At 43.6% G+C, this 17563-nt stretch overlaps 1 protein-coding gene across 2 annotated transcripts in view; it reads right to left on the reverse strand.

The window, feature by feature from the left end:
- Nucleotides 1-17563, reverse strand: part of LOC117509385 (glycosyltransferase family 92 protein F13G3.3-like) — a 58476-nt gene that overhangs the window by 17814 nt on the left and 23099 nt on the right. Inside the window, exons 5-6 of one of the 2 annotated variants that reach the window (XM_034169058.1) lie at nucleotides 14366-14692; nucleotides 14207-14280 (exon numbers count right to left, since the gene is read on the reverse strand). In XM_034169058.1, coding sequence (XP_034024949.1) covers nucleotides 14247-14280; nucleotides 14366-14692 — 361 coding nt within the window. In that variant the 3' untranslated portion in view covers nucleotides 14207-14246. Of the gene's footprint in view, nucleotides 1-14206; nucleotides 14281-14365; nucleotides 14693-17563 lie in introns of those variants that run through there. The other variant, XM_034169057.1, reaches the window with a different exon arrangement.

A 17563-nucleotide genomic window follows, 5' to 3' on the forward strand; every position in this document is an offset into this window, starting at 1 on the left:
TTAATAAGCTGGAATGGAAGATTCCTGCTAATCCTCCGCCTCGGCCCGTGCTACGAGCATTCTGGCAGTTAGTGTGACTCGGGGGTGTTGACTCATTTAAAGTAACATATTCATCCTGCTGTAACCAGGTTTCTGTAAGGCAGAATAAATCAATATGTTGATCAATTATTATATCATTTACTAACAGGGACTTAGAAGAGAGAGACCTAATGTTTAATAGACCACATTTAACTGTTTTAGTCTGTGGTGCAGTTGAAGGTGCTATATTATTTTTTTCTTTTTGAATTTTTATGCTTAAATAGATTTTTGCTAGTTATTGGTGGTCTGGGAGCAGGCACCATCTCAACGGGGATGGGGTAATGAAGGGATGGCAGGGAGAGAGAAGCTGCAGAGAGGTGTGTAAGACTACAACTCTGCTTCCTGGTCCCAACCCTGGATAGTCACGGTTTGGAGGATTTAAGAAAATTGGCCAGATTTCTAGAAATGAGAGCTGCTCCATCCAAAGTGGGATGGATGCCCAGAGAAAACTACAGAGTCCGACATTGTTTTTGCAAAGTTACACACCGATTCAATGTTAATTTTAGTGACCTCCGATTGGCGTAACCGGGTGTCATTACTGCCAACATGAATTACAATCTTACCAAATTTACGCTTAGCCTTAGCCAGCAGTTTCAAATTTCCTTCAATGTCGCCTGCTCTGGCCCCCGGAAGACAATTGACTATGGTTGCTGGTGTCGCTAACTTCGCATTTCTCAAAATAGAGTCGCCAATAACCAGAGTTTGATCCTCGGCGGGTGTGTCGTCGAGTGGGGAAAAACGGTTAGAAATGTGAACGGGTTGGCGGTGTACATGGGGCTTCTATTTAGAACTATGCTTCCTGCTCAAACTCACCCAGTCGGCCTGCTTTCCCGGCTGCTCGGGATCTGCCAGAGGGAAACTAACTGCAGCTAAGCTACCTTGGTCCGCACCGACTACAGGGGCCTGGCTAGCTGTAGAATTTTCCACGGTGCGGAGCCGAGTCTCCAATTCTCCCAGCCTGGCCTCCAAAGCTACGAATAAGCTACACTTATTACAAGTACCATTACTGCTAAAGGAGGCTGAGGAATAACTAAACATTTCACACCCAGAGCAGAAAAGTGCAGGAGAGACAGGAGAAGCCACCATGCTAAACCGGCTAAGAGCTAGTAGCTGCGCTAAGCTAGCGGATTCCTAAAAACACACAAAGTGAATAATGTGTAAATAATTTAGAGATGATTCATCAGAGGGAGTGCTTTAGTTAAGGCACGTGAAGATTACACTGTGAAACAAATCGTTATCTAGGTAACTAGATCAATCTAACTGCACAGATTAAACAGCTAACAGATACAGCAAAACACCGCTGTGCTCCGGAACAGGAAGTGATACAATACCGCAGTGAGAGCCAACCACCAGTAGAGGCAAGCCACACACAAACACACACACACACACACAATCACAGCCGGGTTTCTCAGCTCTCACAATATCTTGGAGGACATCACCAGAGCTCCAGCAGCTCCGTGGACTACCATCCGCAATGGCAAGCACCGCAGGTGGCATCGGGAGAGGATGCAGAAGCACGGCTGTAGGGCTGGCTTCTTCGCGAGGTTACGGAGACGGCCATACAAACTTCAACTCCCCAGCATTTTTCTCGATAATGTGAGATCACAGGCGAATAAGATGGATGAACTGGCGATGCTTGTATGCTTGTATAGCAGTGAAGGACTGCTGCTTGATGCTCTTCACTGAGACCTGGCTCCATTCATCCATCCCGGACAAAGCTATCAAGCTTGCAGGCTACAAAGCACATCGTCACGACAGGACATGGGCCTCCGGTAAGAGCAGAAGAGGAGGGTTGTGTATGTTTATTAACAACAACTGGTGTTTAGATTCAATGAATGTGAGCACTTACTGCTGCCTAGACTTGGAGTACATGTCTGTTAAATGCAGATCAATTTATCTTTCCCCCGTGAATTGACACCTCTGTGGTGGGACTCATTTCTGGAGGGGATGAGACCGCCTATAGAGAGGCGGTGCAGCGGCTGTCTGTGTGGTGCAGACAGAACAACCTGATCCTAAACACCTCAAAGACAAAGGAGATGGTGGTGGACTACAGGAGGAGGAAAATGAACATTCAGCCACTAGTGATTGGTGGGGACGGTGTGGAGAGGGCCTCTGACCTCCGGTTTCTGGGCGTGCACATGAGGGAGTACCAAAACCATGGCTACCATCAAGAAGGCACAGAAGACACTCTACTTTCTGGGGTTCTCAGAAACAACCATCTTCCACAGAGACTGCTGTTGGCCTTCTATTGCTGCTCTGTAGAGAGCATTCTGACTTACTGTCTGTGTGTGGTTTTCCAGCTGCACGGTCGCAGACAGGAAAGCTCTCCAGAGAGTTTTTTTTTACCACAGCCCAGAAGATCACTGGCTGGTCCCTTGCCTTCACTAGAGGAACTATACACATTTCGCTGCCTCAGGAAGGCAAATGGCATAGTCAGGGACCCCTCCCACCCTGGACATCATCTGTTTGAACTGCTGCCATCAGGCAGATGGTACAGGTCATTGAAAACAAAAATAAGCAGACTGAAAAGTAGCTTTGTTGCAAGAGCCATTTGTGCACTAAATATCGCTGTAAAATATATATGCAATTGCTGCACTGTGTAAGGTTGAATTTATGGGTGTTTTTAGTCATAGTTTTATTGTAGTAATTTTAATATCATTTTAGGGTTTATTTATTATGTGTATATGCATCCTGAGGGGAGATTGCACTTTAATTTTGTTGTGCTCACATGCACAATGACAATAAAGACACTCTATTCTATTCTCTCTCTCTGTGTGTGTGTGTGTGTGTGTGTGTGTGTGTGTGTGTGTGTGTGTGTGTGTGTGTGTGTGTGTGTGTGTGTGTGTGTGTGTGTGTGATTTTATGTTGAAGCATGTAGAACAATGTACTTGTGTCTCTTCAGTTTTACTTTTAGTTTAATGCACTCCATCTCTTTTCAGGCATCCTCTCACATTTGTGGCTTTTCTGCAATGCCTTTAATTTATTTATTTTATTTATAGAGCTCCAAATCACAACAAAGGTGCCTCAAGGTGCTTCACACAAGTAAGGTCTAACCTAATTAACCCCCCTGAGCAACCACACAGGTGACAGGGGCAAGGAAATCTCCCTCTGATGATAATGAAGAAGAAACCTCAACCTCAAGCAGACCAGACTCAGAGGGGTGACCCACTGCTTAGGCCATTCTAACAGTTACGAGGTTTTTACAAATTTTGCAAGAATTTCTTAAGAAACAGAAGAAACAGAAAACAGAGAGAGAAGAGCAACAAAATTAAAAAGCAGTCGATTGTGGATCTTTAGTCTCTGTGTCTCCAGGTGGTTGAATTGGGAGGGTTTCCTGTGGTCAGTCAGATGCACTGGGGTGCAGGATCAGCATCTGTTAAAGGTGTTGTCAGTGCCTCAGAGAGAAAGAAAAAGAGCAGAAGCAGTCAGATGGAAATAACTGCACCTGAGGCATTAATTCACGAGCAGTAAATCACAAGAGAAGCATTAGATATAATGAGGCTGAGACCTGTTCTGCTGCTCATAATATGAATTAAAAGGAGAAGAAACATAATTCAATACTATATCAGTATGCTAGTCATACATAAGGGAGAATAGCTGTGTCTTTAGTCTGGACTTGAATGTCTCTGCACAATCTGACCATTTTATCTCTGCAGGGAGATCATTCCACAAGACAGTGGCATGATAAGAGAAGGCGAACACAATGTAGTCCTGCGTCCTGAGAATGCACAGCATCAGCCAGTACGTAGGGTGTAATTAGGTCAGCTAGGTAAGGAGATGCTAGTCTATGGATAATTTTAGAACTTAGTAACAGAACCATAACATTAGACCTCACAGAGACAGGAAGCCAGTGAAGGTAGGCCAAAATTGGTGTAATGTGGTTGAACTTTCTGCTTCTTGTTAAAATTCTGGCAGCAGCATTTTGAATCAATTGGAGACATCTAATGCTGGACTGCAGTAAACCAGGGAATAGACCACTGCAATAATCCAGTCTAGAGGAGACAATTAAATGGATCAGGGTCTTTGCATCAGTCATAGAGAGGATGGGATGAATACTCGCTATATTACAATGGTGGAAAAAGCAGTCTCATGAACCAATTGGACAGCCCTAATGCTGGACTGCGGTAAACCAGAAAATAGAACATTGCAGTTGTCCAATCTTGAAGAAACAAATGCATGAATCAGGGTCTCAGCATCAGCCATAGACAGGATGGGATGAATCTTCACTATATTTGCATATAGTGCATATATACAGGTGGAAGAAAACTCTCCTCGTAATATTTCAGATGTGTAGGTCTAAGGACAATGTGAACTCAAAAATCACCTCAAAGGTCCTCACTTTGTCAGTGTGATGTGTGACACATGAGTGTAGGTTAAGCGTTAACTGGTCAAACTGATGTCTGTGTCTCACTGGATCAAGAACCAGCATTTCAGTCTTCTCCAAATTTAAAAGTAAGAAATTGCTCAACATCCAGCTTTCAATGATGCAAGACAATCCTATAATGTCTTGATGTGTATGAGATTACCAACAGTTATTAGCATTTACAACTGATTATCATCAGTGTAGCAGTGAAAAGTAATCCCAAAACACTGCAAAATGTGCCCAAGGGGAGCTATATAATGGAGAAAAAGTGGAACCCCAATTTTCATTGGGACAAGGTTTGAAGTGATGTCATTCTACGGGACACAATGAGAGCGACTGGCTAGGTAGGATGTCAACGATGCAAGTAATCCCAAAGTAATTCTCCAGCCTATTGAGTAGAATATTGTGACCTTATTGTGTGTAGACCTTATTGTGGTGGAGGGTGGACTTTTTTCTGGTTCCGGAGCACAGCGGTGTTCTGCTGTATCTGTTAGCTGTTTGAACTGAGCTGTTTGAGTTCTTTGAATTAACAGTCTTTTTCAAGACTTTTTTACTTTTTTTTACTTTTTCACCGTGCTCCAACGCCTAAAGAAGACCTCTAACGGTCGAAGCATCGCGACGGAGCTCTTTTATCAGCTAACCTTCATCAGCGTTGGCAAGCTAACTAGCTTGCTAACACTTTTGTTTTTATTTTTATTTTATTTTTTAGCACTGTTGTCGTGCTGCTCCACAGCCTGCCTAGTGGATTTTTATTTTATTTTAGCACTGTTGTCGTGCGTTACCTGTGCTGCTCCACAGCCTGTCCAGTGGATTTTTATTTTATTTTTTAGCACTGTTGTCGTGCGTTGCCTGTGCTGCTCCACAGCCTGTCCAGTGGATTTTTATTTTATTTTTAGCACTGTTGTCGTGCTGCTCCACAGCCTGCCTAGTGGATTTTTATTTTATTTTAGCACTGTTGTCGTGCGTTACCTGTGCTGCTCCACAGCCTGTTCAGTGGATTTTTGTTTTGTTTTTTGGCACTGTTGTCGTGTGTTACCTGTGCTGCTCCACAGCCTGTTCAGTGGATTTTTGTTTTGTTTTTTGGCACTGTTGTCGTGTGTTACCTGTGCTGCTCCACAGCCTGTCCAGTGGATTTTTATTTTATTTTTTACCACTGTTGTCGTGTGTTACCTGTGCTGCTCCGCAGCCTGTCCAGTGGATTTTTATTTTATTATTTTATTTTATTTTTTTATTTTTTATTTTTTTTTTTTAGCACTGTTGTCGTGTGTTACCTGTGCTGCTCCACAGCCTGTCCAGTGGATTTTTATTTTATTTTTTACCACTGTTGTCGTGTGTTACCTGTGCTGCTCCGCAGCCTGTCCAGTGGATTTTTATTTTATTATTTTATTTTATTTTTTTATTTTTTTATTTTTTTTTTTTACCACTGTTGTCGTGCGTTGCCTGTGCTGCTCCACAGCCTGTCCAGTGGATTTTTATTTTATTTTTTAGCACTGTTGTCGTGCGTTACCTGTGCTGCTCCACAGCCTGTCCAGTGGATTTTTATTTAGCGCTGTTGTCGTGCGTTACCTGTGCTGCTCCACAGCCTGTCCAGTGGATTTTTATTTTGTTTTAGCACTGTTGTCGTGCGTTACCTGTGCTGCTCCACAGCCTGTCTAGTGGATTTTTATTTTGTTTTAGCACTGTTGTTGTGCGTTACCTGTGCTGCTCCACAGCCTGTCTAGTGGATTTCTATTTTGTTTTAGCACTGTTGTTGTGCGTTACCTGTGCTGCTCCACAGCCTGTCTAGTGGATTTCTATTTTGTTTTAGCACTGTTGTCGTGCGTTACCTGTGCTGCTCCACAGCCTGTCTAGTGGATTTCTATTTTGTTTTAGCACTGTTGTCGTGCGTTGCCTGTGCTGCTCCACAGCCTGTCTAGTGGATTTCTATTTTGTTTTAGCACTGTTGTCGTGCGTTACCTGTGCTGCTCCACAGCCTGTCCAGTGGATTTTTATTTTTATTTTATTTTTTAGCACTGTTGTCGTGTGTTACCTGTGCTGCTCCACAGCCTGTCCAGTGGATTTTGATTTTTATTTTATTTTTTAGCACTGTTGTCGTGTGTTACCTGTGCTGCTCCACAGCCTGTCCAGTGGATTTTTATTTTGTTTTAGCACTGTTGTCGTGCGTTGCCTGTGCTGCTCCACAGCCTGTCCAGTGGATTTTGATTTTTATTTTATTTTTTAGCACTGTTGTCGTGTGTTGCCTGTGCTGCTCCACAGCCTGTCCAGTGGATTTTGATTTTGTTTTAGCACTGTTGTCGTGTGTTACCTGTGCTGCTCCACAGCCTGTCCAGTGGATTTTTATTTAGCGCTGTTGTCGTGCGTTACCTGTGCTGCTCCACAGCCTGTCCAGTGGATTTTTATTTGTTTAGCACTGTTGTCGTGCGTTACCTGTGCTGCTCCACAGCCTGTCCTAGTGGATTTTTATTTTGTTTTAGCACTGTTGTTGTGCGTTACCTGTGCTGCTCCACAGCCTGTCTAGTGGATTTCTATTTTGTTTTAGCACTGTTGTTGTGCGTTACCTGTGCTGCTCCACAGCCTGTCTAGTGGATTTCTATTTTGTTTTAGCACTGTTGTCGTGCGTTACCTGTGCTGCTCCACAGCCTGTCTAGTGGATTTCTATTTTGTTTTAGCACTGTTGTCGTGCGTTGCCTGTGCTGCTCCACAGCCTGTCTAGTGGATTTCTATTTTGTTTTAGCACTGTTGTCGTGCGTTGCCTGTGCTGCTCCACAGCCTGTCTAGTGGATTTCTATTTTGTTTTAGCACTGTTGTCGTGCGTTGCCTGTGCTGCTCCACAGCCTGTCCTAGTGGATTTTATTTATTATTGTTTTAGCACTGTTGTCGTGCGTTGCCTGTGCTGCTCCACAGCCTGTCCAGTGGATTTTTATTTTTATTTTTTAGCACTGTTGTTGTGCGTTACCTGTGCTGCTCCACAGCCTGTCTAGTGGATTTTTATTTTATTTTAGCACTGTTGTCGTGCGTTACCTGTGCTGCTCCACAGCCTGTCTAGTGGATTTTTATTTTGTTTTAGCACTGTTGTCGTGCGTTACCTGTGCTGCTCCACAGCCTGTCTAGTGGATTTTATTTTGTTTTAGCACTGTTGTTGTGCGTTACCTGTGCTGCTCCACAGCCTGTCTAGTGGATTTCTATTTTGTTTTAGCACTGTTGTTGTGCGTTACCTGTGCTGCTCCACAGCCTGTCTAGTGGATTTCTATTTTGTTTTAGCACTGTTGTCGTGCGTTACCTGTGCTGCTCCACAGCCTGTCTAGTGGATTTCTATTTTGTTTTAGCACTGTTGTCGTGCGTTGCCTGTGCTGCTCCACAGCCTGTCTAGTGGATTTCTATTTTGTTTTAGCACTGTTGTCGTGCGTTACCTGTGCTGCTCCACAGCCTGTCTAGTGGATTTTTATTTTGTTTTAGCACTGTTGTCGTGCGTTGCCTGTGCTGCTCCACAGCCTGTCCAGTGGATTTTTATTTTTATTTTTTAGCACTGTTGTTGTGCGTTACCTGTGCTGCTCCACAGCCTGTCTAGTGGATTTTTATTTTATTTTAGCACTGTTGTCGTGCGTTACCTGTGCTGCTCCACAGCCTGTCTAGTGGATTTTTATTTTGTTTTAGCACTGTTGTCGTGCGTTGCCTGTGCTGCTCCACAGCCTGTCCAGTGGATTTTTATTTTTATTTTATTTTATTTTTTAGCACTGTTGTTGTGCGTTACCTGTGCTGCTCCACAGCCTGTCTAGTGGATTTTTATTTTATTTTAGCACTGTTGTCGTGCGTTACCTGTGCTGCTCCACAGCCTGTCTAGTGTCGGATTCCCTGTTTGGGAATCCGCTAGTTTAGCGTAGCTACTAGCTCTTAGCCGTTTTAGCATGGCGGCTTCTCCTGTCTCTCCCGTACTTTTCTGCTCTGGGTGTGAAATGTTTAGTTATTCCTCGGCCTCTTTTAGCAGTAACGGTACATGTAATAAGTGCAGCTTATTCGTAGCTTTGGAGGCCAGGCTGGGCGAATTGGAGGCTCGGCTCCGCACCGTGGAAAATTCTACAGCTAGCCAGGCCCCTGTAGTCGGTGCGGACCAAGGTAGCTTAGCCGCCGTTAGTTCCCCCCTGGCAGACCCCGTGCAGTCGGGAAGGCAGGCTGACTGGGTGACTGTGAGGAGGAAGCGTAGCCCTAAACAGAAGCCCCGTGTACACCGTCAACCCGTTCACATCTCTAACCGTTTTTCCCCACTCGACGATACACTCGCCGAGGATCAAACTCTGGTTATTGGCGACTCTGTTTTGAGAAATGTGAAGTTAGCGACACCAGCAACCATTGTCAATTGTCTTCCGGGGGCCAGAGCAGGCGACATCGAAGGACATTTGAAATTGCTGGCTAAGGCTAAGCGTAAATTTGGTAAGATTGTAATTCACGTCGGCAGTAATGACACTCGGTTACGCCAATCGGAGGTCACTAAAATTAACATTGAATCGGTGTGTAACTTTGCAAAAACAATGTCGGACTCTGTTGTTTTCTCTGGGCCCCTCCCCAATCAGACCGGGAGTGACATGTTTAGCCGCATGTTCTCCTTGAATTGCTGGCTGTCTGAGTGGTGTCCAAAAAATGAGGTGGGCTTCATTGATAATTGGCAAAGCTTCTGGGGAAAACCTGGTCTTGTTAGGAGAGAGGGCATCCATCCCACTTTAGAGGGAGCAGCTCTCATTTCTAGAAATCTGGCCAATTTTTTGGGATCCTCCAAACTGTGACTGTCTAGCGTTGGGACCAGGAGGCAGAGCTGTGGTCTTATACACCTCTCTGCAGCTTCTCTCCCCCTGCCATCCCCCTATTACCCCATCCCCGTAGAGACGGTGCCTGCTCCCAGACCACCAATAACTAGCAAAAATCTATTTAAGCATAAAAATTCAAAAAGAAAAAATAATATAGCACCTTCAATTGCACCACAGACTAAAACAGTTAAATGTGGTCTATTAAACATTAGGTCTCTTTCTTCTAAGTCCCTGTTGGTAAATGATATAATAATTGATCAACGTATTGATTTATTCTGCCTAACAGAAACTTGGTTACAGCAGGATGAATATGTTAGTTTAAATGAGTCAACACCCCCGAGTCACACTAACTGTCAGAATGCTCGTAGCACGGGCCGGGGCGGAGGATTAGCAGCAATCTTCCATTCCAGCTTATTAATTAATCAAAAACCTAGACAGAGCTTTAATTCATTTGAAAGCTTGTCTCTTAGTCTTGTCCATCCAAATTGGAAGTCCCAAAAACCAGTTTTATTTGTTATTATCTATCGTCCACCTGGTCGTTACTGTGAGTTTCTCTGTGAATTTTCAGACCTTTTGTCTGACTTAGTGCTTAGCTCAGACAAGATAATTATAGTGGGCGATTTTAACATCCACACAGATGCTGAGAATGACAGCCTCAACACTGCATTTAATCTATTATTAGACTCTATCGGCTTTGCTCAAAAAGTAAATGAGTCCACCCACCACTTTAATCATATTTTAGATCTTGTTCTGACTTATGGTATGGAAATAGAAGACTTAACAGTATTCCCTGAAAACTCCCTTTTGTCTGATCATTTTTAATAACATTTACATTTACCCTGATGGACTACCCTGCAGTGGGGAATAAGTTTCATTACACTAGAAGTCTTTCAGAAAGCGCTGTAACTAGGTTTAAGGATATGATTCCTTCTTTATGTTCTCTAATGTCATATACCAACACAGAGCAGAGTAGCTACCTAAACTCTGTAAGGGAGTTAGAGTATCTTGTCAATAGTTTTACATCCTCATTGAAGACAACTTTGGATGCTGTAGCTCCTCTGAAAAAGAGAGCTTTAAATCAGAAGTGTCTGACTCCGTGGTATAACTCACAAACTCGTAGCTTAAAGCAGATAACCCGTAAGTTGGAGAGGAAATGGCGTCTCACTAATTTAGAAGATCTTCACTTAGCCTGGAAAAAGAGTTTGTTGCTCTATAAGAAAGCCCTTCGTGAAGCTAGGACATCTTTCTACTCATCACTAATTGAAGAAAATAAGAACAACCCCAGGTTTCTTTTCAGCACTGTAGCCAGGCTGACAAAGAGTCAGAGCTCTATTGAGCTGAGTATTCCATTAACTTTAACTAGTAATGACTTCATGACTTTCTTTGCTAACAAATTTTGACTATTAGAGAAAAAATTACTCATAACCATCCCAAAGATGTATCGTTATCTTTGGCTGCTTTCAGTGATGCCGGTATTTGGTTAGACTCTTTCTCTCCGATTGTTCTGTCTGAGTTATTTTCATTAGTTACTTCATCCAAACCATCAACATGCTTATTAGACCCCATTCCTGCCAGGCTGCTCAAGGAAGTCCTACCATTATTTAATGCTTCAATCTTAAATATGATCAATCTATCTTTGTTAGTTGGTTATGTACCACAGGCCTTTAAGGTGGCAGTAATTAAACCATTACTTAAAAAGCCATCACTTGACCCAGCTATCTTAGCTAATTATAGGCCAATCTCCAACCTTCCTTTTCTCTCAAAGATTCTTGAGAGGGTAGTTGTAAAACAGCTAACTGATCACCTGCAGAGGAATGGTCTATTTGAAGAGTTTCAGTCAGGTTTTAGAATTCATCATAGTACAGAAACAGCATTAGTGAAGGTTACAAATGATCTTCTTATGACTTCGGACAGTGGACTTATCTCTGTGCTTGTTCTGTTGGACCTCAGTGCTGCTTTTGATACTGTTGACCATAAAATTTTATTACAGAGATTAGAGCATGTCATAGGTATTAAAGGCATTGCGCTGCGGTGGTTTGAATCATATTTGTCTAATAGATTACAGTTTGTTCATGTAAATGGGGAATCTTCTTCACAGACTAAAGTTAATTATGGAGTTCCACAAGGTTCTGTGCTAGGACCAATTTTATTCACTTTATACATGCTTCCCTTGGGCAGTATTATTAGATGGTATTGCTTAAATTTTCATTGTTACGCAGATGATACCCAGCTTTATCTATCCATGAAGCCAGAGGATACGCACCAATTAGCTAAACTGCAGGATTGTCTTACAGACATAAAGACATGGATGACCTCTAATTTCCTGCTTTTAAACTCAGATAAAACTGAAGTTATTGTACTTGGCCCCACAAATCTTAGAAGCATGGTGTCTAACCAGATCGTTACTCTGGATGGCATTTCCCTGATCTCTAGTAATACTGTGAGAAATCTTGGAGTTATTTTTGATCAGGATATGTCATTCAAAGCGCATATTAAACAAATATGTAGGACTGCCTTTTTGCATTTACGCAATATCTCTAAAATCAGAAAGGTCTTGTCTCAGAGTGATGCTGAAAAACTAATTCATGCATTTGTTTCCTCTAGGCTGGACTATTGTAATTCATTATTATCAGGTTGTCCTAAAAGTTCCCTAAAAAGCCTTCAGTTGGTTCAGAATGCTGCAGCTAGAGTACTGACGGGGACTAGCAGGAGAGAGCATATCTCACCCGTGTTGGCCTCCCTTCATTGGCTTCCTGTTAATGCTAGAATAGAATTTAAAATTCTTCTTCTTACTTATAAGGTTTTGAATAATCAGGTCCCATCTTATCTTAGGGGCCTCATAGTACCATATTACCCCATTAGAGCGCTTCGCTCTCAGACTGCGGGCTTACTTGTAGTTCCTAGGGTTTGTAAGAGTAGAATGGGAGGCAGAGCCTTCAGCTTTCAGGCTCCTCTCCTGTGGAACCAGCTCCCAATTCAGATCAGGGAGACAGATACCCTCTCTACTTTTAAGATTAGGCTTAAAACTTTCCTTTTCACTAAGGCTTATAGTTAGGGCTGGATCGGGTGACCCTGGACCATCCCTTGGTTATGTTGCTTTAGACGTAGACTGTGTTTCATAATTATTGTATGGCCTTGCCTTGCAATGTGGAGCGCCTTGGGGCAACTGTTTGTTGTGATTTGGCGCTATACAAGAAAAAAGTTGATTGATTGATTGAATATGGTGATACACCATATCAAACGCTGCACTAAGATCTAACAGCACCAGAACCGTAGTGGTGTCCGAGTCCATTACAAGCAGAACATCATTTACCACTTTAGTGAGAGCTGTCTCTGTGGAATGGTATGATCTCCATGCAGACTGCAGTGGCTCAAAGAGATTATTCTCAATCAGGTGGTCAGTGAGCTGCTGTGAAACAACTTTTTCAAGAATTTTAGAACAAAATGATAGATTTGATATCAGCCTATACTTTTTCAGTCGACTGGGATCAAGGTTAGATTTCTTCAGAAATGGCTTAATTACTGTTGATGTAAAACATTTACGAACAGATCTCAAAGTTAGTGACAGGTTAATAATTTCCAGTACATTAGGCACAAGGGTAGGCCACAGGTCATTAACAGTTTTGTTGGTATCGGATCAAACAGACAGGTTGTGCTTTTAGCAGATTTTACAAGTTTTGTCAGCACAACCAGTGAAATAACATCAAATTCTGGAAATCTCAGGGACGTATAAGTAATAGTGCCCACATCAGTAACAGGATGCAGAGACAGGACTAAGGGATGCTGGGATATATTTGATTTTATGTTATCTATTTAAGGTGCACACCAGCCAGCCTGTGAGACAACATCTTGAAAGGATGCTGTGAATTGAAAACCCACACTTTAAAGGCACCAGGTGTGGGATGGTTGGTAGTTTGGACAAAACCCATGCCTAAATGTGCACCAATGTTGCGTTACATGGTGCTACATGGATCATATGTGGCTTTCCAATATCAGGCTGGATGGTTAGGAATTGCTGGACACAAATGGCTCGAACAGACAGTGGACAGCAATGGTTGGTGCACGAGTAGGCAGTCAAGAAAAGTAGCAGAACAAAAATCATCACGCAGTCGGTGTGGTAGAGGCAACAGGCTGGAGGTCAGGAACACACAATGAGGCAGGCAGGAATAGGAACGCAGGGACAGAGCTAGAATGCAGGCACCAGGCACAACAAACTGGCGACTAGCAAACACACCCTGTGAGCTTATACTATAACCCCAGGTGATAATCAGCAAATCAGGAAGAGGGGTGCATGGAAACCACCAGAATGAGGGCGTGGCCAGAGAAAGGGAAACACCCATCACCAAGAGACAGACAAGAGAAATAGTGACAGACAGACCCAAAGAGAAAAACCCAGAAAGAGAAAGAACACACAGAAAAACAAAATACAGCAAAAGAGAAAAGTAACAAAACAGACGAAAGAAAATATAACAGAAAACCAGACAAAGTTTCAAACCCTGACAGATGTGGATCATATGCAGTGCCACAAGCCATTCGAGGCTGGACGGGGCTCAAATGACAGGTCGGTCATGCCTAACTAGAGGCTGATACCTGACACAAGTGAGGTGCTTAGAGGCACATAGAGGCCCCTTAGTAGCGGACACGTAATAGCTTAAAATGTGGATCATTCTTTGAATAATCGCTGAAACACCCATGTGTGGGTCTTTATTCATGGCTTATTATTCGGTGGGACCAAGTCTTTAATATTCTAGTGATTCCTGTGTTTGAATATTGCCACACTGAGTTTGCCTAACACCTCCTGGATGCTTTTACCAAGATCAGACTGCTTGCTGCTTGTTTCCTGCTGTTCCTTTCTGTTGTGTCCTGAAATAAACTTTATTTAACATTAGCTCATGTCGTTGTATATAATATACACAAAATCTAACACTGAATTGTATCATATCATGTGAATTGAGTCATAAGAATACCTGGACTCTGTGCTTTGTGCAGGGTCTGAGATACGACCCTTAACACTGGTTTGTCTTTGAATTTGTCACCCGTCTGTATAAACATAGACATATGAGGTCTGATGTGAAGAAACAGACTTGTATAATTTGTGCAGACATTTATAGAACAGAAAGTTTACCTTGTGTGATGCATTCGTGCATCACTGGTGCTAACCCAGATGCAGTCTTTCTTTGACTCTAGGACCCCATGGACGGTGACAGAGAACACAGGTCTGGGGTTAATGATGATTTTGAAGTTGTACACTTTGTTTGAGAGGCTGTATTCATAGCGCAGGTGAGCCAGGATGTTAACCCCGGTGACACCCTGCCACAGGTTCACTGGGAGCTGAGGACTTGGGGAAGTTGGAGGAAGAGTGAAGATGGTGTTTGGGAACACGGTATTTTCAAACTTGAAGCAGAGATCAGCACCGTGCTTCTGTTCCAGCTGTGGCAACAACTCTGACCAGCTAGAAACAGAAATTTAAAATATCACATCAACACATCTGAATCAATTTTAATTACTTGTTTTTAAAAGGTATATGTAGAACTTATTTAAAAGGCAAAGACATCATAGACAACATCAATAAAAACATCATAGCTTAAAAAAATAAAAGGCATCAGAGGGCTGATGTATACTCTGCACACACACTACAATATCAATACAATTACACAACTAAATACACTAAACCAAAATATAAATGTAACACTTTTGGTTTTGCTCCCATTTTTCATGAGCTGAACATAAAGATCTAAATTTTCTTTATACACAAAATATATATTTTTCTCAAATATTATTCTCCTTTGCTGAGATAATCCATCCCACCTCACAGGTGTGGCATATCAAGATGCTGATTAGACAGCATGATTATTGCACAGGTGTGGATCAGGCTGGACTTAGGATGTGTTTTAGTTAAGCTTGGTTTTTGATACAAACAAAACCGCAGTTCTATGGACCATGTTTGCCTTTGGGGTTCCACAGGGTGTGGATTGGGTTGTGTTTATAAGATAGCGACCTCACATTTTTCAAGGGTGGTAATAAATTGTGCACGGTTTCTATAATGAGTTGGAATGGCGTGTGAGTCCAGAATGTTATGAGGACCTTGGACCTCAAGAATTTTTAGAAGAACTCAACCCTTTTTTTTTCCTGTTAATTGTGTAATTTTTAATTTACTGTCTTAATGTATTTATAAATTGTTTAGGTTGTTGTTATTATATACACACTATTGTTATTATTATTATTATTATTATTATTATTATTATTATTATTATTATTATTATTATTATTGTTATTATTATTGTTGTTATTATTTTATTTTTACTTGTATTTTATCATTTCATTTGTATCATCAATGTATTTTTAACATATTTATAATTATATTATGTACTTACATTGAAGTGACTAATTAAAATCACGCATTCACACTTTTAATAAATAGATGATTTACTGTCCCCTGCTTGAATGGCATGTGAGTCCAGAATGTAATAAGCAATGTTAGCTAATATCCATAGTTTTTCCAAAAAATATTAAGTAGGTGCATATGACAGTGGTTGGCACAGCTAACCAAAAAGTTAGCTTTGATAAGCACTAATCAGCTAACCGAGAAATTATCTTTTATAACACTCCCCCTCGAACTGCCACCTTAGTGTGGTGGGGGAGTTTGCATACCCGGATGATCCTAGGAACTATGTTGTTGGGGGCTTTGTGCCCCTGGTAGGGTCTCCCATGGCAAACAGGTCTTAGGGGATGGGTCAGACTAAGGGCAGTTCAGAAGCTCCCATGACCAGACGTTGCCCGGTACAGTGAAGCCGGGGCCCCACCCTGGAGCCAGGCCTGGGGTTGGGACTCACGTGCGAGCACCTGGTGGTCAGGCCTTAGCCCACAGGGCCCGGCCGGGCTCAGCCCGAAAGAGCAATGTGGGCCTGCCCTTCTGTTCCACCTGCAGAGGGGGCCATGGGGTCGGGTGCAGAGAGGACTGGGACGAGGGCAGGTGGCCCAGTGGCCCGGTCTGTGCTCAAAGCCTATGGCTGTCGGGATGTGGAATGTCACCTCGCTGGGGGGGAAGGAGCCTGAGCTTGTGAGGGAGGTAGAAGTACCCACTAGAGATAGTCAGGCTCACCTCCATGCACAGCTTGGGCTCTGGTACCCAACTCCTGGAGAGAGGCTGGATGCTCCACTTTTCTGGCGTTGCACATGGGGAGAGGCAGCGGGCTGGGGTAGCATTGCTTATTGCTCCCCAGCTCAGTCGCCATGTGTTGGTGTTCACCCTGGTGAACAGAGGGTCACGTCCCTACTCCTTTGGGTCAGGGACAGGTCTCTTTCTGTTGTCTCAGCCTACGGGCCGAGTGGCAGTGCAGAGTATCTGACCTTCTTGGAGTCCCTGGGAGGGGTACTAGATAGTGCTCCGACTGGGGAGTCCATTGTTCTCCTGGGGGACTTCAACGCCCACGTGGGCGGTGACAGTGAGACCTGGAGGGGGGTGATCGGGAAGCACGGCCTCCCCGATCTGAACCGGAGTGGTGTTCATTTGTTGGACTTCTGTGCTAGCCACATCATGAACACGATGGTCGAGCACAAGGGTGTCCATAAGTGCACGTGGCACCAGGACACCCTCAGCCGGAGGTCAGTGATAGACTTTATAGTCGTATCATCTGACTTTTGGCCACGTGTCTTGGACACTCGGGTGAAGAGAGGGGCTGAGCTGTTGACTGATCACCACCTGGTGGTGAGTTGGATCCGCTGGGAAGGGAGGAAGCCTGTCAGACCTGGCAGGCCCAAACGTATCATAAGGGTCTGCTGGGAACGACTGACAGAACCCTCTGTCAGCGAGGTCTTCAGCTCCCACCTCTGGGAGAGCTTCTCCCAGATCCCGGGGAAGGTTGCACACATGGAGTCCGAGTGGACAATATTCTCCACCTCCATTGTCGATGTGGCTGCTCGTAGCTGTGGTCTCAGGGTCTCTGGTGCCTGTTGCGGCAGCAATCCCCAAACCCGGTGGTGGACGCCGGAAGTAAGGAATGGCGTCAAGCTGAAGGAGTCCTACTTGTCTTTGTTGGCATGTGGGACTCCAGAGGCAGCTGACAGGTACCGGCAGACCAAGTGTGCTGCAGCCTGTGTGGTCGCACAGGCAAAAACTCAGGTCTGGGAGGATTCCGGGAGGCCATAGAGGAGGACTATCGGTCTGCCTCAAAGAAATTCTGGCAAACCGTCCGATGCCTCCGGAGGTGGAAGCAGATCCCCACCAATACTGTCTACCGCAGTGGTCTCCAAACTATTCCAGAAAGGGCCGAGAGGGTGCAGGTTTTCTTTGCAGCCACTGACTTCAGCAGGTGATTTCACT

The sequence above is a fragment of the Thalassophryne amazonica genome, chromosome 4 (assembly GCF_902500255.1).
Source record: "Thalassophryne amazonica chromosome 4, fThaAma1.1, whole genome shotgun sequence".
Taxonomy (NCBI): domain Eukaryota; kingdom Metazoa; phylum Chordata; class Actinopteri; order Batrachoidiformes; family Batrachoididae; genus Thalassophryne; species Thalassophryne amazonica.